At 39.7% G+C, this 25,720-nt stretch overlaps 1 protein-coding gene across 1 annotated transcript in view; it reads right to left on the bottom strand.

The window, feature by feature from the left end:
• Nucleotides 1-9,163: 9,163 nt before the first annotated feature.
• Nucleotides 9,164-25,720, bottom strand: part of vegfc (vascular endothelial growth factor c) — an 81,746-nt gene continuing 65,189 nt past the window's right edge. Inside the window, exons 5-7 of the mRNA XM_020932973.2 lie at nt 23,880-24,022; nt 16,207-16,516; nt 9,164-9,459 (exon numbers count right to left, since the gene is read on the bottom strand). Of these exons, the coding sequence (XP_020788632.2) occupies nt 9,351-9,459; nt 16,207-16,516; nt 23,880-24,022 (562 nt within the window). The 3' untranslated portion in view covers nt 9,164-9,350. The remainder of the gene's footprint in view (nt 9,460-16,206; nt 16,517-23,879; nt 24,023-25,720) is intronic.

The following is a 25,720-nucleotide window of genomic DNA, read 5'->3' as shown; positions in this document are numbered from 1 at the left end:
TTACATTAACTGAAACAAATCTTGATGATGATGATGATGATGATGATAGTGGCAGTTCACACTTTAGGGTAGTTCAATGGACATAACAGATATTCATTACAGTAACAAACTAGGGTGTGATGTCAGAAGAAACTACGTCAGTATAAAAAATTAAAGGAAAAGATCTAACAAAAATATTCCAAGAACTTCACATCACTGTGTACAGTAAGTAAAGTGATCCTCCATCTAGGATAACGTGGCCTTAACTACAACATTGTCTTCGTGTACAAGTTTGCAAAATAATGAACTATAGTCAATGGTATTTTCAGTTTTACCACCATGTTCAGAAGAAAATAATGAAGAGAATCAGAAGTGAGCCGCAATGAGTGTGGTTTTTAGATCACAGCATGATTAACTTTGTGTTAGTATTATTCCATTTAATTTCATTTACATTAAGTTAATTACAGCACACATAATTTTATTCAATTCCTCTATTTAGGCTTGTATTCTAATTTGGGTGCACACATTTCAGTTATCTAAGTCTGAATTATTTGCTTATTATTATCACTTATTATTTTCTGTATTATAATTATTTGCCTTCGTGTTACTTTGATTAAGTTAGTAGTTTTTGTTAATTATTTAGTGTAATTCTCCTTCTTGTGTTCAGTTTAAACACCGTGTTCTTTATCTGGTTGGGTTAGTTTTGTTCTGTTCAAATTTGATTTAAGTTATGGAGCGCCAGTGGCAAAAAAAACTGTTGTTGTGTCCTTAGGCAAGACACTTCACCCACATTGCCTAGTATGAAAGTTGTGTGCGTGAGTGACGGTGGTGGTTGGAGGGGCCGATGGCACAGATTGGCAGCCTCGCTTCCCAGGGCAGCTGTGGCTACAATAGTAGCTTACCACCACTGAGTGTGGAGTGACTGAACAATGAACTGTGAAGCGCTTTGGGTATCTTGAAAGGCGCTACATAAATGCAACAATCAATCAGCTGGGCCCAGCTTTTTGTTAACAATTTACCTAATTTGAGCCTTTGTTAAATTATAAAAATCATAACCAGCCTCCTGGGCTCATGGGTGGTAGACACTTTTTCTTGATACTATGGTAAAATGTATGTTCCAACTTTATTTATCTATATTTCTTGATGACAACTTATGTATATTATGACATATTATGATTTAGCGATTTAGTATTAAACTTTAACATAACATGTATTCACTGTGCTGCAATATTGGTCTAAATTAGCCTGATTCATCAGCCGGTTTCACTTCGTGGAAACCGTCTGACCGCACAGCATTATGATTCGTTCACTTGATGGTAGGCGGGTACTTTTTTTATTCTACCAATTGCTGCTATTTGGTCGTGACGTATGTAATGTGCCAAATCCCATAGGAAGAAGGGCAATAACGTCTTGCCCCTTGATAAAATTCACCAAACATTCTCTTTGTTCCGGCTTCAAATCCTTGATCTCAGGAATCGTTGCCAACACAAAATGTCTGTCTTCGTCTACATCCATCTCGACCGCTTTGTTTACTGTTGTGTATCACAAAAGGGACCCAGACAGGCGCTTGAGTTTGACGTCATGGCTTCACAGCTCTTTGCTGATTGGTCAGTGCGGGGTCTACAACTTCCACGGTTCTTGCAAATCGTCTAGTGTATTCTGATTCCTGTCCTAGTCGCTGGAGAGAAATGAAATTGAGCAGAGACACTAGGTGGCACCAACCTGGCTAGATCTAAAATGCCTTAAAAATAGAATGCACCATTGAATTCTTCTTCAGATTTTTGGCTTTTTCAATAATCACAAGTAAATAAATATTTGTGGGTGGAGATAGGGGGTAGCTGAAAACAAAAATCTTCTGCCCACTCTAGCCTCAAATGCAAAACACTACAGGATTACTCAAACATGCATGAATCGAAATACAACTTTGAGTAAATTAATGACGTGAGAACACCACTGTAACAGGGTTTAAAGCTGAAAAATGCTTGAATAATATAGTATGTCCTCTTTAAATAACAGATGTTGCCATATCTTACATTACCAGTCAAATTTTTGAACACGTCTTCTCATTCATTTTTTTTTCTTTGTTTACTACTTTCTTCATACATACAGTCATGAAATATATGATGCTAGAACAAAAAGCAAGTAAGAGTAGAAAGAGCAGTGATTAAAACACACAGTAACTATTCTAAATCTGACAGAGTTTTGATTTATTTAGACTTTATTTTTGTCCTGCTACACGCATGTGCCCATTCATAATTTTGATGCACTTGGTGAAAATCTACAGAGTAAATAATCACGAAAGTAAAGAAGAAAGTGCATCTAAACTTGTGCGTATCTTCACTGCCCGTTGGACATTGATGCATTGAGTTTATTTAAAAGAAGATGTATCCTCCTCTCTTCTCCTCTCCTTCCCAGACTTCTCATCTTTTAGGAGCAGTACAGACCCTCTCTCCACTCAGCCTGTCTGTCTGCTCTGGTCTGGTCCAGTGTTTTATATGCACCCAGCCAAAGGTTAACTGCTTCCTGCTATGCTACATTTCACTCTTTCTCATAATATGTCATGTTATCATCCACTCTGAGCTTGTAGCCTGTAGTTTGGAGGTCAGGGCTCCGGTGGGGTCATGCGTTTGGCTTCGAGGGATGCTGATTTAAAGGGTCTGTATAGCAAAAAATGAATTTGAATGTAGTTACGTCACCAAAACTCAAAATGCTCTGTTTCTCATAATGTCATGTAGTGGTAGTTTTCAAGTTTTTACCTTTAATTTTATAGAGATTCAGGCAATTCCAGGTCTGAAATGATCCAAATTCTAGTGAAGGTGTATGCAGTTTAAAAACACACTGGAGCACTTCCTGTATTACCACTTAACATCACAAAGTGGAATGGAGTTTTTTTTTGTTTGAGAGAAGAATTCCAAATATGCAAGATGTGTGAATGAAACAAGATACAACACCAGGTAGGTTTTAAACGATGAAAACAACATTATAACATAGATCAGAAAATAGTGTAATATGGGCCCTTTAATATGTAATGTACAAGAGAATACACTGGTAAAGGAACTCTGTGAAGTGACGTAAAGGCTCTGTTTGGGCTGCAAAAAGTTTTCTTTGCGGTGGTTTAGTTTTGGAGATATTAATGATGCTTTTATAAGTCAAATTAGGATCAGCCAGCCCCCCAGGAAACGTAAAAAAATCCTCTAAAATGGCCCAAAATGGTGTCAATCCTTTCTGCTTCGTTTGTGCTGCAAAAAGTTTCGTCTATTATGCGATTATGGTTCTTAAGTTATTAGCAGTTTTATTTTCGGCCGATGACGTCATCCAGCCTATCAAAATGTTAAATAGTACTCAAAGCAGGCAGAAAATGATATGAAACTTGAGAATTTTGTTTGTGCTGTTTTGTGCTGTGAGTTTTCATTTGTGCAAGTATATTTCTAAAGTTATTCATTATTATTTTTACAGAAATTATGTTACATCATTTGCGCTCAGCTGACGATAGTGGCTTTAGCAAAACTCCACAAAACTAGTGAAGAGAAACGATCTGACGCTGTGGAAAAGTCAGTATTATTGTATAAAATATTAATCAAAAGCAAGTTACTAAAGACCGATACGGACTTTGTCAGAGTACTATTTAACATTTTGAGGGGCTGGATGACTACCCTAATTCATCACCCGGTTTCACTTTGTAGAAACTATCTGCCCTCGAAGTTTTAGAATTCGTTCTCTTGAGGGTAGGCAGGTACTTTTTTCATTTAACCAATTGCTGCTGTTTAGTTGTGATGTATCGTTAACAGGACTAACTGGTATATTAAGCTTTTCCCAAATCCTGTAGGAAGAAGGGCACTAACATCTTTCCCCTTGATAAAATTCACCAAACATTCTCTTTGTTCCGGCTTTAAATCCTCAATCTTGGGAATCGTTGACAACAAAGAATATATGGCTCTTCGCTGATTGGCTGGTGCCCGAGCTCACACTTCCTGGGTTTTCGTGAACCGTCTAGTGCAGACATGTCCAAACTGTGGCCCGTGGGCCAAATGCAGCCCTTAGACAATTTTTTCTTGGCCCTCAGGCTACCAGGTGAATTGGCCCAAATGACCTTGCATCAATTGAAAATTTACTTTTTACTGCAAGTTTTTTGAAAATTTACCTTGATAAAGCTCATATTTAATATTTAGTGTGTGGTTTTAAGGATCTTAGCATGAATAAAGACTGACGGCTCATTCTAATGTGTTAAACATGCACATATTTCAATTATTCACTGTATTGAGCGCCAGTCTATGGCCCTCGATTGGCCCTCTGCTTCATCTCTGTTTAGATATGTGGCCCTTAATGAAAAAAGTTTGGACACCTCTGGTCTAGTGTATTCCGATTCCTGACCTAGTCGCTGGAGAGAAATGAAAATGAGTGGAGGCACTAGGTGGCCCCAGCCTGGTTACTGGATGACGTCATCTGCCGAAATTAAAACTGCTAATATCTTAAGAACCATAATAACACAAACAAAACGATTGACATAGTTTTTATGTAGGTTTGAGTTTGATGAGGGGCCAACTTCACAGAGGCTGGTAAAGGTTAAAGTGCATACACTGTGTTTAAAACATAGTTAGCAACATTATATTTAAGATTAAAAAAAAAAAAAAAGTTTAGTCTTTTCTGCTTTTGTTATATTATGAAGATTATAATTAGACTTCCTTGCTGCACCCATTCAGCAGATATGACATAGGTAGAGGTCTGTTACCTAGCAAACATAATGTAAAAAAGAGCCAAAACTTGTCTAAATTGCCCAACAGTTATAATTTCACAAATAAAAATAACAACGTGCCTTTATTTAGTTATTTTGTAAATCTATGTCGAAATCTTCCTTTTGCGCAAATTTGCATAAAGTCCTAAAGTATTTTGGATGGAATTGTTGGCAGGTTAGAGGGATTCCATTTTAGAACTCGCTGCAACTTTCTGCATTTCACAACTCGTCTCTCGTCTCCTCCGTCTTTCCTCTCCTCCGTCTCTCCTCCCTCTCTCCTCATTTAGCATAATACTTAAAGGCAAGTTGATTTGAGATCTCTTGCGTGTCTGGATTGGTGGAGGTTGCCGTGTAAATTCGGTCCATGTGTTTGAGGCTGACCGCTTCACCTCTGAGGGGAACCTGCTAACGTGTCTGACAGAGTGAAGAGAGAAGGAGAGAGACGGAGGAGGAGGAGAGGGAGAGAGAGGGACAGAGGGAAGAGACAGGGGGAGGAGAGAGGCAGGAGAGACTGAAGAGAGGAAAGAGAGAGGGGGAGAGATTATAAAGGGGGAAGCGAGAGAGGAGGAGAGAAAAGAGAGAAGGGGAGAGACTGAAGAGAGGGAAGAGAGCAGGAAAGAGGGAAGAGAGGAGAGGGAGAGAGAGAGAGAGAGAGAGAGAGAGAGGGAGAGAGAGAGAGAGAGAGGGAGAGAGGAGAGAGAGAGAGAGAGAGAGAGAGGGCAAGAGGAGAGAGAGAGAGAAGAGAGAGGGCAAGAGGGAGGAGAGAGAGGGGGAGAGAGAGAAGAGAGAGGGCAAGAGGGAGGAGAGAGAGGGGAGAGAGAGAAGAGAGGGCAAGAGGGAAGAGAAGAGAGAGAGCGGGAGAGTGAGGGAAGAGAGAGGTAGAGGGACTGATGAGAGGGAAGAGAAAGGGGAAGAGAGAGGAGAGAGGGAAGAGAGAGTGTAAGGGAGGGAGAGGGAGAGAGAGAGTCTGAAGACAGGAAAGAGAGGAGAGAGAGATAGGGAGAGGGAGGAGAGAGGGGTGGGTAAAAAGTGAGGAGAGAGGGAAACGGAGGGGGCTTGGGGGAGGAGAAGGAGAAATGGAGGAGAGGAGAGAGTCAAGAGAAAGTAGCGGAGAGGAAGATGAGAAAAGGGGAGACGTCAGAGGGAGGAGAAGAGAAAGAAAGAGTGAAAAAAGGTAGAGGAGAGTGAGAAAGGAGAGAAGGAGGAGAGGGGAGGGATGAGAGAGAGGTGAAAAGAGAGGGCGAGAAAGTGAAGAAAGATGAGGGTTATCTGTTGTCCAGTTGTAGGGAGTATTATCTGTTACATAAAAGGTGAGTTGTTGTACAGTTGTAGGGAGTATTATCTGTTACATAAGGGTGAGTTGTTGTACAATTGTAGGGAGTATTATCTGTTACTTAAGGGTGAGTTGTTGTACAGTTGTAGGGAGTATTATCTGTTACATAAGGGTGAGTTGTTGTACAGTTGTAGGGAGTATTATCTGTTACATAAAGGTGAGTTGTTGTACAGTTGTAGGGAGTATTATCTGTTACATAAGGTGAGTTGTTGTACAGTTGTATATTATCTGTTACAGTTGTTGTACAGTTGTAGGAGTATTATCTGTTACATAAGGGTGAGTTTGTACAGTTGTAGGGAGTATTATCTGTTACATAAGTAGTTGTACAGTTGTATTATCTGTTACAGTTGTACAGTTGTAGGGAGTATTATCTGTTACATAAGGGTGAGTTGTGTACAGTTGTAGGGAGTATTATCTGTTACATAAAGGTGAGTTGATGTACAGTTGTAGGGAGTATCTGTTACATAGCATAAGTTGTTGTACAGTTGTAGGGAGTATTATCTGTTACCTAATGGCAAGTTGTTGTACAGTTGTAGGGAGTATTATCTTTTCTGCCCCTCTACAATTGGGTGCAGTGGGTGAGCAGGAGTGTCCATGATGGAGAACAGTTCGTCCACTGTCCTCCTGTCCCTTCTTGTTCGGCTCCAGTCAAATGAAGCTCACCGAAGCTCGGGTTTACAGGGGCAAATTTGGAGCCAAGGTTCATGTTTGGAATTCCGACCCCGAGTATCATAGCAACCAAAGAGCCAATCCGGAGCAGGGCTGTTGAAGGTAACCAAAATGACGAGTCAGCAGTTATGGAGAGAGGCGCGAGAGTTTTACAATACAAAGTAAACTGGAGTCAGAGTCGATGAAGCCGGAAGTATCCCCATACTCACCTCCTATTTGAAAAGTATTCATTTATGTAATAATATGCATTCCTTGTTTAAGTTGATGGGGGGAAACCAGGACACCACGAGGAAACTCACCTGGACAGACCCCAAACATGGAATCTGAGAATTAAACTCAGACCCTTATACGTGTGAGGTGAGAGGTGCTAACCAGTGTGCAAAAACATACCCTGCTTTAAACATACAAGGCGATCTGCTCACGCCTACACAGACACTGTAATAAGTCTGACATCTTGGTCCACTTTCCCTCTGTGGATGTTTTCATATTTGAGATGTGAGCCTCAGGAAGGACAAGTCATGGCCCAAGAATTTAAGGAGGAATAATCTTTGATCAGGTTTGATAACAAGTGACTTATTTTCCAAAGAAATGTACCATGATGCAATCCGTGGAGATGTCAAGATAACACAACATGTCGGGGGGGTCTAAGGGGGGGCTTACGGTATTGTGTAAAATCACTGTTTCTCAATTTACCTGGAAAGAACGACAGTCTTATGTAGTTCTTATGTAACATCATTATCAGTCCATAATCAATCTAAAACTGATTTTCATATGACATGCCAACAAAAGGTCTCAGGTTCTAATCCCAGACCCCGTCCTGGTTTAGTTCTAGTTTAATACTGGTTTAGTCCTGTTTTAGTCCTTATTTAGTCCTGTTTTAATCCTGTTTTAGTCCTTATTTAGTCCTGTTTTAGTTTTTAGTTTTTATTTATCCTGTTTTAGTCCTGATTTATTTAGTCCCGATTTAATCCTGGTTTAGTCCTGATTTAGTCTTTATTTAGTCCTGTTTTAGTCCTTATTTAGTCCTAGTTTAGACCTGGTTTAGTCCTGATTTAGTCTTTATTTAGTCCTAGTTTAGACCTGGTTTAGTCCTGATTTAGTCCTTATTTAGTCCTAGTTTAGACCTGGTTTAGTCCTCATTTAGTCCTTATTTAGTCCTTTTTTAGCCCAGGTTTAATCCTGATTAAGTCCTATTTTAGTCCCGATTTAATTCTGGTTTAGTCCTCATTTAGTCCTGGTTTAGTCCTGATTCAGTCCTGGTTTAGTTCTTATTTAATCCAGTTTTAGTTCTGGTCTAGTTCTGGTTCACTCCTGATTTAGTCCTTATTTAGTCTTGTTTTAGTCCTGATTTAGTTCTGATTTAGTCCTGGTTTAGTTCTTATTTAATCCAGTTTTAGTCCTGGTCTAGTTCTGGTTCACTCCTGATTTAGTCCTTATTTAGTCTTGTTTTAGTCCTGATTTAGTTCTGATTCAGTCCTGGTTTAGTTCCTTATTTAATCCAGTTTTAGTCCTGGTCTAGTTCTGGTTCACTCCTGATTTAGTCCTTATTTAGTCTTGTTTTAGTCCTGATTTAGTTCTGATTTAGTCCTGGTTTAGTCCTTATTTAGTCCTAGTTTAGTCCTGATCTAGTCCTTATTTAGTCCTTTTTTAGCTCAGGTTTCATCCTGATTGAGTCCTGTTTTAGTCCTGATTTAGTCCCGGTTCAGTCCTGGTTTAGTCCTGACTGAGTCCTGTTTTAGTCACGATTTAATTCTGGTTTAGTCCTGATTTAGTCCTTATTTAGTCCTGGTTTAGTCCTTATTAAATACAGTTTTAGTCCTGGTTTAGTTCTGATTTAGTCCTGGTTTATTTAGCCCTGGTTTACTCCTGACTGAGTCCTGTTTTGGTCCTGGTTTATAAGTTTAACGCTCTGACGCTCTCCCTTTGCTCTCCATGCTACGTCACACCCCTTCAGGGCGCCTCTTGGTAATGAAACTACTGCACATCGCGTCAGGTTTGTAAAGATGTTGTGTGCAGTTTTGTATTTTGCTTTTGTATATTTATGGAGAATTGTCGTGTTGGAGATGTAGGCTTGTGGGCGGAGCTAACCATAAGAAGGGCTCGAATGACAACTGGGAGAGATTGCTAAATTACTGAAACATGCATGGATCTAAAACCTCATCAGGCATGTTTCTGATGAGGAAACAACGTTAAACAATGGTAGAAAGCTCCAAATGTTTGTATAATATAACACATAAGCGCATACAGAATCCAGTATATTTTATTTCCATCTTATACTTTACATGATACAAAAATAATGATCACAGTGTATTTCCATGAAAAAGAAAAAAAAAAAAACAGGCAGAAAATAGCATTTAATAAATTATATAATCCAAATCTGACATAAGAATACTGTGATAAAATTAATACGAACACATTCAAATGATTTAGACAATATTTTAAAGGCCTCTTCTGTCCCTTCGGCTCCGTTCTCCTGCATTTTAAGTCCTTTAAATCAGTGCATTTCCACCTTCACTTCACCAGAGTCTGTTTCTCCTGTTATGAAAGTATCCCGTGTGGTTTAGGGTCTCTAGCTGCCTCCACAGCTCAGGGGATGGGGAGAAAAGTTGGATCAAAGTTCGGTTTTTGGTTTTGTTTCTAGTCCAGTCTTCTCCAATGGGACGGTATACAGCGGCACACTTCTTCACTAAAGGAGAATCCGGGCTCACACCGTCTCCTCCGCACTTCACATGGAGGTCGCACACAACTGGAACACAGAAAGACAAGTACAGTGAGCAAACGCATACTGTACTGTAGCTATAACCACAGATAATGACAGCTAATGTTAAAAATACAGTAACAGGAGCTTGACAGTAACTTTCCGGAAGTGGCACATCACCTGTATGATATCAGTGAAATATAAAGTTGAAACCATATTGTGGAACATGCTAGACTGGCCAGAGTAAGGACGCATGTTTTTGGAGAAAAACAACAACAACAAAAAACATGCTTTTATTTATTTATTGTATAAAGGTGCACTATGTAACTCTTATAGTACAGTGTTCCCACCTGGTTGTTACAAAATAAAATTGACACAAGATTGTGAAAACGTGGAAAATAATTCTATGCCTTTTTCATGTGTTTACATTTGCCTAGTGAAGAATTGGTAGCCAGTTTCACTTTGTGGAAACCGTCTGACCTTACAGCATTAGGATTCGTTCGCTTGACGGTGGGTGGGTACTTTTTCTTTTTTTCATTTAACCAATCGATGCTATTTGGTTGTGACACATGTAATGCGCCACTAACGGGGCTAACTGGTATGTTAAGCTTTTCCCAAATCCCATAAGAAGAAGGGCAATAACGTCTTTCATCCTCGATCTTGGGAATCGTTGCCAACACAGAATGTATGTCTTCGTCTACATCAATCTCAACCACTTTGTTTACTGTTGTGCTGTACCACCTAAGGGACCCAGACAGCCACTTGAGTTTGACATCATGGCTTCACAGCTCTTCACTGATTGGCCGGTGCGCGGTCTACAACTTCCAGGGTTCTTGCAAACCATCTAGTGTATTCCGCAAAGGGGAATTCTCAAAGTCTTCAAGGTATTCAGTGAAGGCCCAATTTTTGCACTACTAATATATTTTTTCAATATTTTTTATTCAGTGAGTAATAAACACTACAGTAGTAATAACTACTAATATTTATTGGGAAATAAAGGGTTAATATAATAGAATGGAAATGGACCAAACACAATTTTTCTTCCAATGGTATTTGGGTAAATCAGTGACTCCCCCTGAACTAAAGAAACACCTGCAAGGCCTTCGCCTTCCTGTAGTGAAGGCCCGTGCAATTCAAGTCCATGTGGGGATGAGTTTGAGATTGGCAGTTGTCTTAGCCAATCATATTTAATTGAGTTATGGGTGCTGTTGGGGCTGTGTGTGAGCGATGTGTTGCGTTGTGTTGTTGGGGCTGTGTGTGAGCGGTGGATCAGGTTGTGTAATCTTTGCGCTTGGCTGTGCGTGGTACTCTGATCGATATACTAGTTCAACCAATAGTGACCAAACTGTCTGTTTCTGGCATTCGTTATAATACTATATATAATACATATGTTTATAATACAAATTTATAGGTTTGGCCTATGTGCCCCCTGAAAAAATGTCATGATAGCCAGCAATTGGTCCTAGTGAAGGCCTGGGGTCCAGGTCCACAGTTCGCCACTGGTATTCCAATTCCTGACCTAGTTGCTGGACAGAATTTAAATTGAGCTAAGGAAGTAGTGCCTAGTGACCTACGACAGCAGCAAACCTAATACTATCAATTTAGAACATGTGAGGCCTAATGACTTTATCTACAGGACTGATTTATTTGAAATGATGTCTCGTGTTTTGTCTCGTGTTTTGTCCTGTGGAAATTGTGTCTTGAAAGGACTAATGTATTTCTATACCACTTAAAAACTGGTTTGCCTTAATGCCTTAATTTCTGTCTTTGTCAAATAAAAACTTATTAAACAGGAAAAAATGGGTGAAATATCTTGCTTAAGGGGTCGAGTTTCAAATACACATAAAAATAATACAACCATTTGTTTTCTAGACACTTAAATGAAGCCACCCATCACAACGATTCCTAAACCTGATTTACAGTGCTCTGATGTGAACTGTCTGCACCCCTCACCCCTCCATTAAGACGTGATGCGTTCAGGGGCACAGGTCAGACTCATGGTTTAGATTTCACTCTGCCTTCTGCCTCCTTCAGGGACCTACAGTGATTTACAGCTGAAACTTCAAACAGGAGGCTACACTTAGGACAGGGTACCTCTGCCTTCAACAGCAACCATTAAGACTGGAAAAATAAAACTGACTTTCACCAATCCATTAAAGAGGACTTATTATGCCAATTACACTTTAATAAACATTGTGTGTAACGCAATTGGCACTGTTCCTCAACGCAGACCAGTCTTAAAAACACCAAAAACACAACTAATTAAAGTTTTAAAGAGACGGTATTATGCAAAAACATTCGACCATGTTTCAGTAAACTTCTTTATTTTTAGCTGTACGGTTGCGGTATGAAGGGGGAGTGACTTAGCCAGACAAGCAAATGGAGAGAGTCAGCGAGTCACAAACAAAAATGAAACATGTAAAATCATCGCGTTGTTTTTGCATAATTTAGCATTTTCGAAACAATAAAAAGTAACATGATGATCTAAAAATGTTATGTGTTAGTCGTCAAAAACCTATAGAAGTAAAATAACACCTCTTTAAATTATTTGCAGTGGTCCAAATTTCTTCCTCACTTCCTCCCAATTATTCACCGCAACTTTCAGAGGCCAGCTCAGACATACTTCCTGGTTCACGGGCAATAAAAACGTTTCATAACTTGATGGAAACAGCCAGCACAAAGCAATCTCATTTTGACCTTAAGAGCTGCAAAAAAAAAAGACTTAATTACATGAAAAGATTGGGTACAGTGCCTTTAAATGGGACTAAACCAAACCCCCCTTGCTGGATTCCTGTGGTGCAGCGGGCTTCATAAATCACATAGGAGCGGGGTCACGAGGGGTCAACGGTGGACAGGTTGGATGGATGTGAGAGTTGCCCAGTGTTTCCTTGGTTTGAGGAGAGGAAATGGTTAAGTGACAGCTCACAGAAGTCATTAGCACCAAGGTTTGGATTACACACGGTTTAAGCCAACAGCGACTACTGCATCCGCTACTGCAGATCACACATGAGCGGACGAGGAGGAGGTGATGCAATGATGTGAAAGTTCAACCAAAACTAATTATGGAGGGATTAAAGATGTTTAAAGGTCTTATATTACGCAAAATTGACTCTTGTGAGCTGGAAGTCATGTTAGGACGTTACCTCAACAAAAATATACTCAGAGTTGTGTTTGGTTTCATTCGCACATGTTTCAGTTTCCATTTATTATTAGTCTGTTTACATCTCCTACATTCAAAATGCTCTGTCCCACCTTGTGATGTCACGAAGAGGCTGTTTTCAAGTTAACCTCAGTAGAGATGGGCAATTCCAGGGTTGAAATTATCCAAATGATGGTAGAGAAGATAGATGGAGTTCAAAAACACTTCCTGTATTACCATATGACATCACAAGGTGGAACAGAGTGAATGAAACAAAACAAAACTCCAGGTATGTTATGATGATGAAACATAAGAAGGGAGATCATCACAGCAGCACATTTAAAGGTGCGCTATGTAACTTTTCTGTTGGGGTCACCTGATTGTTACTGCTTTGCCTGGAGTGTTCCACAATACGGCATTTAATATATCTATCTTGAACTGTGAAAACAGACCTTGAAATATGCTATTTTTACTGTGAATGTGGTTGCCTCTCCACAGACCTGACCTGGAACTTGACCTGGTAGCATCATCTGCGTGTATCCATGATAAATACATTTAAAGGGCCCAAATTACACTTTTTTCTGGTTATGTTATAGTGTTCTTTCCTCATGAAAAACTGCATGTTTAACACACAAATCCTGCATATTTAGGCTGAGTTCTTCTCTGAAACAGAAAACACTCTGTTCCACCTTGTGATGTCATGTGGTAGTATAGAAAATGCTACCCTGTCTTTTTTAAATTCCATACACCTTCACAAGAATCATTTGGATCATTTGAGTCCTGGAATTACCGATCTCAACTGAAGTAAATGTAAAGCAGAGCTGTTAACTTCAAAACTACCACTACATGACATCACAAGTCTGTTTTAGCCTGATTCATCAGCCGGTTTCACTTTGTAGGAACCGTCTGACCTCGCGGCATTGGGATTCGTTCGCTCAATGGTAGGCAGGTACTTTTTTAATTTAACCAATCATTGCTAATTGGTCGTGATGTATGTAATGCACCACTAACAGGGCTAAGTGGTATATTAGGCTTTTCTCAAATCCCGTAGGAAAAAGGGCAATAACGTCTTTCCCCTTGATGAAATTCACCAAACATACTCTTTGTTCCAGCTTTAAATCCTCGATCTGTGGAATTGTTGCCAACACAGAATATATGGCTCTTCTCTGATTGGCTGGTGTCCGGACTTGCACTTCCGGGGTTCTTGCAAACCGACTAGTGTATTCCGATTCCTGACCTAGTCACTGGAAAGAAATGAAATTGAGCTAAGGTACTAGGTGGCGCCAACCTGACTAGAGCATTTGAGCTTTGAAGATATAAACAGACAAATAATAAAAAAGTGTGAATGAAACAAAACACAACTCCAGGTATGTTTTTGAGGAGGTAGCAGCATTATAACATGGCTAAAATCTCACAAGAGTCCATTTTGTGACCTTTGAAACCCGATTGTGAAACATATAATAACATCTCCATAGAGACAAGGCGGTGGCGAGCTCCCATCAGGAAGAAACAGGACTGCAAACTTTGAAAATATAAGTCAAACAAAACTGATATTATTTTATTATTATTAATGATGTGAGTCATTGTACGTTCCTAAAATTAAACTTAAACACAAAACCTAAAATGGATAAATCTGTCCTTCTCTTGGGGATGCTTTGTTGTGATTGTACACTTTCACCTCTATATTTCAGTGTCAGTGAACTATTTCTTATAAAAGTACAGGATTGCTCATTAATAAACTTGCTGACATATTAATATTATTATTAAGTGCTATTGATGACATTGCCTTATCTAAATGATTGATCAAATTGTGTCTTTTTTTACTGGAGTTGCTTAGAAATTCTACTTAGACAACGCCACAGCTGATCTATCATTTTGAAAGTTAATATATTTTTAAAAGTAATAATAAAGTCTTGGATTTTTGTTATGTTTTGGATTTCTCAAAGCACTGAGAAACGTGACCAACAGCCCCTCTGACAAATCACTGACTTAGACAAGGTCAGTGTCTTGCTCAAGGAAACAACAACAGAATGCACTTGGAGACAGAGTTGAACCATTAAACATCTCTGTCACTCACTCACTCTATCTATCACTTGAGCAAGTGCTCGAACTCGTGCTAACGAATTCCATTAAACATTAAATACGGTAGAGCCCAGTGTTGGGGCTAACGGTGTTTTAGTATAACGCTACTTTTTCATTAATGGAGTAATCTAATTAATTACACTCTCCATTGTTACAACACTGTTATTGTTACCAGGAAAACAAAGTGGTAAGTTACAGTTGGGTTGAATGAGGCGCCGCGGTGTCAGGCGTCATGCAGCGACACACATCATCAGCAGGAGCAGGGAGAGCTCAGGACAGAGCAGGGCCAACATAATTGGCTAAGAAGTTGGGTGGGCGGAGTCTCTGCTCATGCTGCCTTGTTGTTTCTTTCCTGCACACTTCAGGCTTAAAGACAAACTCAACGAGAATGCAACAATGGCAGCGATGATCTAGGGACATTCAAAGGCAGCGTGTTCAAACTGGAAATACCAACACTATTTCTCCCTCATTGAAATAAAGGGCAAGAATGTGTATGTGAAGTATAACTGTGACCTGGGAAAATAATTCTGTCCATGTCTGCCTCGAGTAACTCAAATCTAATGAAGCACCTCACAACGTCACCTGCTAACACGCCTCTAGCTGCTGTTCACCCTGCTGTTAGCATGAGCTCTGGCCAAGATGGAGACGGAGCCACTGTATTAAAGCCAAACTCGATTTTTCAGGCAAATAGTACATAACATGAAAAATAACTGGATAATTACTTTGCTGAGTGATTAATTACTTCTACAGTATGGTAACTCAGTTACTTTATGGGGGAAGTAATTTGTAATAGTAACTCTTTACTTTTTTAAAGTAATGAGAATTAATACTATGTCTGGTATTAATTGTTGACACATAACATGTTTAGATCACCATGTTACCTTTTATTGAACATATTAACATGGTTTATAAGTTTCACTTTAGTTTTCAGCACATTATCACAACATAATCACTGTCTATCCCGCTAATGACACTACTGCACATCACATCAGGTTTGTCAAATTCTTGTCTACAGTTTTGCTTTTGTATATGTAGAACTGTCATGTGGGAGCACGTCGATGACGTCGGCTTGTGAGGCTGAGCATTGGACAGAATCTTACAGCTAACCATCAGGAGGGTCTAATAGTGCCTGTGAAAGATCCCTAAATTACTGAAACATGCATGGATGACATCAGAAACCTCTTCAGGTGTGTAAATGGTAAATTATCACGCTTTATATAGTGCTTTTCCCATCTTCAAAGCACTCAAAAGCACTTTACATCAAGGAAACACTCACCCATTCACACACACACACACACCCATACATACACCAATATGTACAAACACTGGGGGCGAGGTGGGTTAAGTGTATTGCCCAAGGACACATTTGTCTATGGGAGCTGGAATTGCACTGGACAAACACTCGAACCACCTGAGCTTCTAATCACCCCCCCTTTTTTGGGGGAGATTAGGAAACAACAACGTTACAACATGATAGAAAGCTCCAAAAAGTCAATTTTGTACAATACAATACCCTATCTCTCTATAAATATAAAAACATATATATAAAAAAATAAAAGAATGCCCCAGCCCACCTGCACGTGCCCTGATGGAACCTCCTCCCTCTCAGGAAGCACTTGTTGGGCGACTCGTTACATTCACATGAACACTTGGACTTGTTGAGGGGCTGGTTGCGGGGGCAGGACTTGGCGCAGGTGCACTGACAGGTGTCTGGGTCGAAGCTGAAGTTTGGGGGACAGGTGTGGGAGCTGCAGACGCACTGGCATGAGCTTCGGTCAAAATGGCGGTTGGGGCCACAGGGGCGGTCACCGTGACGACACACACACTGACAGGTCTCTGCGTCCAGCTCTTTATCGGACCCACACACGTCTGAGGAGAAGAAATCTGCAAGAAGAAAAGGAAACATGTTTAAGAGGGGGTACTCGACTTTAATGGGGTACTAATAGTTAACACATAAACTATTGAGAGCACCATGAATTAGAGCACTTTTATTGTTTTGAAAATACAAAATCTGGCAAAAACAATGTATTGACATGTTAATAAGTTTTATTTTCCTTTTTCTATGTGCTCTCTGTGCAAAGTCATTCCCATTTCAGAGCTCTAACACAATCACAGTGTATTCCTCTCGTTGGAGAATCACAGAAAGTACTTCGAAATAATATCAGTCAAGTAGAAATACAAGATAGTGGTCCAAGAAATTACTCAATAGTAATTTGGAAAAAGTACAACTCAATTAAGAGTAATTATAAGAGTAACTGTCTGGACATAACATCTGGTTTATAATTTCAAGTTAATGTAATTGGAAAGACAAAATCTGGTATTTTCAAAGTATAGATGATAAAAATGAGGACAAAAAGTCATTTGTATCTGAAGGAACAGTACAAGAAACACAAATATTCAATCATATGTGCTGTATTCTAAGTGACACTATCTCTGTATGCATTTAACAGCAGCTAATTCATATCTGATCCAAGATAACCCCTGGAATGCCTTTTCAACTTTTGTTCAGTCCAAGAGCACTGATTTTCCTGTAATAAATATCTAATCTGGCTTCACTGATAAACTACGACACAAGACATTCCTCTATGTAGAAAACACAGATGGTTTCTTTTGTGATTCTGGCAGATTCTTCGCGCTCGCGAGTTAGACACACGCAGGCTCTACAGGGCTGGAATTTACTCACAAATACCATCACATAACTCACTATTTTCTGGGCTATAAATATGCATAGTGGCTCGAGTGACCCTGTAAATCTGATGAATTAAACTGTTTAGAATAATCTGAAAAATGAAATTTTAATTGGTCATTAAATGAGCTCCTTCTGGTTTCTATGCATCACTTGTTGAATAAGTAGTTCACAAATAGTGATTTTGATGAGCACTTTTATTTTCCATCAATATTTCAAGTATTGCTCATTCACTCTACACTTGACTGCAAAGTTCTTCTTCTTCTTCGGGACAGACTGACATAATTACAGTATAATAACCTGTATACAACCTGCCAATCTGCATCCACAAACTCACACACCATCAAGACGGGTAACGTGTCATCCCAAAGGAAACATGAGCAGTTTGCTGTGGTTACAGCTGGGATTAAAACCACAAACTCTTCAGTGAGGGTGAATGCTCTATCACAATGAATGCTCTTTATTGTCCCTGTTGGAAAATTTGACCCATTCTTCAGTGCTGCTAGGGAACCCTGTCTAAAGCAGTGGAACCCATCTCCAGATCTTTAGATATTCTTGAACAGTGCTACCTTAAGATGAGGGATTTGATCTATTGTGGATGTTATTGGGTTGATGGGGGAAACCAGTAGCTTGGTTCATCAGCTGGTTTCACTTTGTGGAAACCGTATGACCTCGCAGTATTAGGATTTGTTCGCTCGATGGTAGGTGGTTACTTTTTTATTTAACCAATTGCTGCTGTTTGGTTGTGACGTATGTAATGCACCGGAACGCTCAGTGGTGTAAGTAACTGTCAGCACAACAACAAACAAAGCAGAGAATCAACACGTCCGTCAATGATTATTGTCAATTCTGTGAGATGAACTTGCGAATTAAAGGTGCAATAAAAAATGTGAAGTTTGTGTATGACAAAGTACGTCCAAAGGAGGATAGTGTATGCAGTCTGCAATCGCAGCTCGGGTTAGTAAGCTCTTCGCTGATTGTGCTGTCTACAACTTCCAGGGTGCTTGCAAACCGTCGAATAAATTCCAATTCCTGACCTAGTTGCTGGAGAGAAATGATAGTGAGCTGAGGCACTAGGTAGCGCCAGCCTGGGTAAGAAATCAGTGTGCCCAGATTAAACCCACTCACACACTAGGACAAACATTTAAGCTCTACAACCCTCTTGTTGCGAGCATGAATGCAAGCAGTCAGCCATCATGCCGCCACATCCAGACTCTTCACAAGTTCAGCCTTAATGTATACATGTGATATAAGCAAAGCAGTGTACAAGCATGCAAGCTATTAATAGACATAGGCAATAAGGAGGCTGTATTTGTACAATGGAAAAAGAGTTAGAAGTTAGAAGGTAGTAAGATTGATGTTTTTCTTCATGCATTTAGTATACCAGTTTAATCATTTGTAAAGTACTAGAAACCAAAGGCAGGAAATTCAGCTTTCTTTGAGTGATATGAGAATTTTAATGATTTCACTTCATTTTCTGACAGAATCTGACTTTGTTTCTCACGTTAGCATTTTCCCAGGCTTCTTTTTGCCTGATATTCTTAGTGTTTTGACAGTTGTGCAGTGTCAGTTACAGCCTTACGCATATCTCACTGTGGTTAGTCCTGATTTTGACTGAATGTGACAGTAATGGCTCGGGTCAGACCTTTGGATCAACATATGCTTCATGAACGGGACTAGACGGATCTGCAGAGTGGGCCGAAGCGACACGTTTGTGGCTGTCTGGTCCTTTGAGTTTCACATGGAGGGCCTGATGTGAGTGAAGCATCTTTATTGTTTTTGGAGGACTTTGTTCCTTTTGTTTCTACTGGGAAAGAGTCGAGATGGAAAATTGAAATCGCTTTTCTAAATATAACCCTGAAAGCTGGTGACCGCGGGCGTGCTCTGTGATATTACTCATGGGTTCAGAGTGGAGATGGCGGAGGCTGAAGTGTTCTGGCTCAAGAGGACAAATATTCCATGATCACATTGGAGTCGGATGGAGTGGACAAGATGCTGTGAGCCCGTTCCCAGGAGGGAGAAAGGACTGACTGCCAGTCAACCCTAAATCACGACTAACTTTGAGTTATTTAAAGAGGGGTAATTGTTATATTAACTCATAACATATTCAGATCACCATGTAACCTTTTATTGTTTTGAAAATGCAGAGGGGGTTCTATACAAGAGGAGCGTAGTGCCCATGAGTGATTACTCAAGCATGCATGGATCACATTAAAAAATAAAAAATAAAAAGAAATGATGAGGGAACAATGTTATAACAAAAAGTCAATTTTCAATGAATATTCTCCTCTACAATATAACAGGTGTGCCAGTAGAAGTGTTTGTTAGAATTACAAGTGAACAGTGTCTTCATACATTAGATTTAACTGTCCAGTCACTTCTAAAACTCCAGCTAATTCACTCCATACATTGTCCTCTGTGTTGTGCTCCATATCAGTTGTTTTTAGTCGTTTTACGTAATTTTAGATGTTCAAATTATAACATGATCCACATGTGCCATACTACTATATATAATAGACACAGGGACAAATATGTCTTCTTTACCATACCATACCATACCAGCTTTATTTATAAAGCACTTTAAAAACTTTACAGTATGCCAAAGTGCTGTACACAAACACAGGACAGACAATAGAAGAAAATATATGATACACATACAATACAACCACTAAAAACCTAAAAAACAGCAAAATACTCGACAAGAATATACATGTCACTTATTAAAAGCCAGTGAAAAAAGATACGTTTTTAAGAGTGATTTAAAAACAGGTACAGACTCGGCCTGTCTAATCACTAATGGCAACTGGTTCCACAGCCAAGGAGCAGAAACAGAAAACGCACGGTCCCCACGAAGTTTACGTTTAGCTTTTGGGACGGCGAGCTGGAGTTGGTCTGCAGACCTGAGAGTACGAGAGGGGACATAAGGGTGGATCAAGTCAGTGAGGTAGGAGGGCACTAGCCCATGCAAACACTTAAAAGTGAATAAAAGAATTTTAAAATCAACTCTAAAAGACACTGGGAGCCAATGAAGTGAAGCAAAAACAGGTGAGATGCTCTCGTGTTTCCGGGTTTCAGTTAAAAGTCGAGCCGCTGAGTTTTGGACCCGTTGCAACCGGGAAAGTGCATTTTGGTTGACACCAACATAAAGTGCATTACAGTAATCCAACCTAGTTGTCACAAACGCATGTATGACAGTTTCAAAAATGTTCCATTGACAAAATAGGCTTAATTTTGGCCAGTTGTCTTAACTGGAAAAAACTAGCTTTTACAACAGCACTAATTTGGTGATCAAGTTTTAGATCTGGGTCCATTTTGACCCCTAAATTTGTAACAACTGGCTTCACTAAATGATTTAATGAATCCAGGTCTACAGAAGAAGAAGAATTTAGGGAGCTAGGGCCAAAAACCATAACCTCTGATTTTTCCTGATTTAGATGCAAAAAATTTTGTGACACCCAAGATTTTATGTCACTAATGCAGTCTAGAAGTGGTCTGGCAGCCTGCGGATCATGTCTCTTTAATGGCAGATAGATTTGACTATCATCTGCATAACAGTGGATAGAGATGCCATGTTTCCTCAGAATGGTGCCCAGAGGGAGCATATAAAGGGAAAAAATCAAAGGCCCTAGAATTGATCCCTGGGGAACCCCGTATGACAGGGGAGTAGAGGAGGAAACATAATCACCAACACTAACACAGAAATGTCTATCAGTCAGGTATGACCTGAACCATAGCAGGGCTGGACCACGAATCCCCACCCAGTGCTCTAACCGGGACAGAAGAATCTCCTGTTCCACTGTGTCGAACGCAGCTGTCAGATCCAACAACACAAGAACAACAGAATCACCAGCATCAGTAGAAATAAATATGTCATTAAAAACACGCAAAAGTTCAGATTCTGTGCTGTGTAGACTCTTAAAACCAGACTGAAAAGTTTCTAAATCATTGTGCTCATCTAAAAATGATTTCAGTTGGATAAAAACAATTTTCTCCAGTATTTTGGAGAGAAAGGGAAGCTTAGAAATTGGCCTGAAATTTGACAGCACCGATGAATCAAGGCCAGGTTTCTTTATCAGAGGGTGAACCACAGCCTGTTTAAACTGGGCAGGAACGACACTGGTGGACAAACTTCTTTAAGGACTAAAGCCTAACTCCCTTCATCACATCGCTGGCATAACTGCTGGGCTCAAAGCACCAGGACTTGCAGGTTGAGTTAGTTAATCACATATTAATCAAAACTCGCACAAGTCACTTATTGAATTTTTAACACTCTATTTGAGTAAATTCTCTTGTGCCCCAGGACAGATATATTGCATAGGCAGCTCTTGAGGTCAAACTGCTGTCTGCATCTAATTAGAAAACATTTTATTGTTTGATCATCAGGAAGTGTGTGTTAACATGCTAGTCGTTGTAGGAGTTGTGAAAAGTGCATATAAACTTGTCATGGTGAATAAGTAGAAGGCTCAGAATGCCTGAGGTAAGTGAACTAGATGTGTTTTTCTTTCCGCTCTTAGGACAGTAAAAATCAGGTATAGCGCTCTTAAATCAAACTTTTATAACGTCTCACTGGTTCCTCTCACAGTTCCATAACCCGTCGAGCATCATCCATCTTTCTCTGTAACACTCTCTGTATCTCCTCTCACCCCAACGACGAAGGGGTCAGACCTGTTCACGTCCTGGGACCTCCGCCACGCTGCATTATGGGTAATATTTCCTGGTTCTCTGCTGTTGGACTGGATGAGGGCCACGGGCTGTCAGGAGAATGGGCCAAACTCAGCTCATGTTTGAACACTTTGGGGGTGACGGCGGGTCTCGCTCCATCAGAGGTGTCTGAGTCCTGGGTCGATTTTATGCCTTTTGGCCAGACACGTTTTCTAAATGAGCCACTTCAGAAAATCCAATTTAGCTTCGGAATGCTTATACGGGCTTTGACTGTGGAGCTGACTGTCCTTGGTTTGCGAAAAAGAAAAAGAAATACAAAATGGTCTTGTGAGTTGTACCAATTGTAAGCGTTTTATTTTCCTTTTAAGAAATATTGGGCAATTTTTTGATTTTATTTGATAAGACAGAGCATTGTCAAGAGTAGCAGAAATCTAACAAATCTTACTAATCAATGCTAAAACTATTATATTCAAACTAGACACACAGTGGAGCAGGTCATGTTCACAGAAATGAACCTTTCCTGAATAGCTTTAGAATGATCTTGAGCTGTATCACAACAAAAATAGACTAATATACGCTCATGGAAGCTCCCCTTTTGACTGAGGAATAACACAGATAAAAAAAAAGATACTGTTATGACTTAATATGGTCAAAATAAAGAGTGTTTTTTAAATTATCATTGTGGTATTGGAAGGTGTATTGAGTTTCTTCCTTAGTATCAATATTGACTCTGGAATTTTAAAGTGAAAAAACAGATTAAACTGTCTGATCACTTCCAGCTAACTCAGTCCATGGATTATCCTCTGTTGTTATTTACTACCCTCATTAAATTATTATCTGACAAAACTAGGTCAACTTTAACAAAATATGTAAACTGAAAAACCTGTTGCAAAATGACTTATTCAAAGATATTTGCCTTTAAGAAGAAAATTCAGCACTTCTATCTGCAGCATTGACCTCTCTTCCTGAATCTTTCCATTGTTTACTTTGCGCACACACACACACACTCTAGTACTTATGTATGACTTATGTACTCACAAATCCCAGCTGCTGGCCTGGACACTAAAACTGCTATATTTCCTTTGCAATGATTTACGAGACCAAATAATCAGCCAGAGTTTGTACAATAAGAGCTCAGGCATGAAATCCATGAAACAGCTTCCTCTGATAAACACGTCTGGTTTACTCATCTCAGCATCTCAGAAGAGGAGAGGCAGAGGCAGGATGTTGGTTACAGGGGAAGCAACTCATGAGTACTCTGTGTATGTGTGTATGTATGTATGTATGTATGTATGTATACATGTTTACAGTTTTGTTTTGTTTTGGGTTTTTTTTAATTAAAAACAATTTAGATGTTTCTTGGATTATTTTGATGTTGCTAGTACAGGAGATGTAGATTAAATGAACCATTCTAGTTATATTTATTGCACTGAAACATGTCCTTACTGCGAGCAGACTTGCATCTCCACAAACCTGACTCTTGTATGTTCCAATGTTCCATTGGCTATAATGTTTCAGTATGGCATAAAGATGATGTGTCTCCATGGAGAATGTTCCAAAGTATGGTTCTAACTTTCCATTTCCATGAAATCATGCAGGTGATGTGCCACCTCCAAAAAGTTACATACTATACTATATATGGTTTTTGCCTTATTACGTACTTTCACTAGTGTACATGATTATGTATTCTATCCCATTTTAATATATATATATATTTTTTTAGTTTGACTGGAGCAGTGTACAGTAATGAAAATATTTGTAAATGCCCCAGATTTAGCCACAAGGCTTGATGGTTTGTGTCTTGATGCTATGTGAAAATTTGCTTTGTTATTGACTTGACAGTACTGGTGCAATGATGTAATGTAATGAAATGAAATAAACATTGCTTAGTGTACTCACCGGTGTGCTGTGGAGCAGGTCTTGTGTTGGACATAGGAGGAGGAGGAGGGTTGTAGTAAACTCCAGAGCTCAGACCCACACAGCGACACACTCTGGAGCTCCAGCTCTGACCAGGGGGACATGTCCGGTTGGCTATGGGACAACTGTCATGAACACAAAAATAGATACATGTCATTATATTTTCTGATACTACAACTTTTAATTGATGATATTCTTCCTAGCCAAGCTCACACAGCTCAATACTTGGATCCAGAAGTAAATTTCCCATTCAGTTTTTTTTTTCCTGTAGACTGTCAAGAAATGTTGTGTTGTTTCTGTAAATATTGTATTTCAAGTTTTTAACCACTCATAATACTACACTTGAGAGTTCTACGACCCTAGAGTGAAACCTGGGAGCACATTACCCAAGATGCACGGCCCAGTTTAGGAGTTCAAAGGTCATGGTGCTAGGCCTTCTTAGTGATACAGGATGCACGGCTCAGCTTTGTTCAGTTAAGAGGCCGGGCACAGGGATACATAAAACAACTGTAGGGAGTTTTTGGAATTTGTAGTAATGAAAGTTACTTGAGACGGAGGACACCAGAGAGAGGAGTGTCATTTGGTGTGCTTCAAACCCACGTGTCAGCACACACTGAATGTGCCACCACAGGCAGTGTTAACAATGAATGTTTTATCTGCAGATGAAATAAAAATACTTAAAACGTCAAAATAAAATGAGAAACTTATAAAATGAGAGCATGTAAGAGGAGAGCAAAGGTGGTGCTTTGAGCAGGTTATAGTGAGATTAGGAAGAGACCCGAGTTTCCCTGCATGGACAGAAGCAGATTGGAGATCGTGTTCCCCAGAGTTGAACTACAGCTGTCTCTGCCTCTGCTGCTGCTCTCGTGTCTATGCTCAAAGTTTACAACAGTGTTTCTTTGGGTCACAGAACAGAGACATGTCTGTACTCACAATACAAGTGCAAAATGCATGTGTTATCAGACACGGCGCTGCCCGCAGGCTGGAGCTCGGTTTGTGCACTCTCATAGAAAACAATAGAGGCAGCAATTTGGCAGCACGTCAAAGTGTCTCGGTGTGTGTTGGCCTTCACAAAGGTGCACGATAAGATTTCTGGTGGAGGTGTTATTGCGTTGCCTGGACAGCATCTGGAATTTGTCAGGAACGTTCCCAAGTACGGCTTTAACTTTACATAGAGACAGATGACAACCAAATTTTTCAAGGTATTTTTGAGCAATATAAATACATATAAGTTATACATTTCAAGCAAAGCAAGAAGCATCAGCAGAAGAAAAGCAGATGTCAGACCATCTACCAGAAAAGTTACATAGTGCACCTTAACTTTTAATCAAATCAACAAGACAAGAGTACAAGTGATGGAAGGACAGCAGTGATGTTTTGTGTTGTTTCTGTGAAGTTAAACTTAAAAGCACAGTCACAGCTGAAGCCAAGGTCATGTGGTGTTAGCAGAGCACACACAGTGATAGTGAGTCACAGGAGCTTTGATCAGTCTGTTTGTTCTGCCTCTTTGTGCACAACAGCTTTTACTCATGTGACTTTATTGATTTCAACACATCTGCTCAGTGCCCTCCTAGAGTGCTTCAAAGCCCAACTCCTTTGTAATTAGAGTGAAGTGATTTTTATACAGTTTCACAAAGATGACCATTGAACAGGAAAGCTCAAGAGAGTGGCAGCTTGTGAGGAAAAGTTCAAAAAGATCATTGAAGCTCAGGAGATGCATAAAAGAATCATCAATGCCCAAAATTCCCTCCAAAATATAGGAACAAAGCTCAAGGAACACCATTTTCTGAAAGTTTAAAGATTGTTTTGAAAAACTAAAGATG

This window comes from Boleophthalmus pectinirostris, unplaced genomic scaffold (genome assembly GCF_026225935.1).
Source record: "Boleophthalmus pectinirostris isolate CB_2022bp ecotype Guang Dong unplaced genomic scaffold, ASM2622593v1 HiC_scaffold_22, whole genome shotgun sequence".
NCBI classification, from domain to species: domain Eukaryota; kingdom Metazoa; phylum Chordata; class Actinopteri; order Gobiiformes; family Gobiidae; genus Boleophthalmus; species Boleophthalmus pectinirostris.
This window is presented reverse-complemented; position numbering and strand designations above follow the sequence as displayed.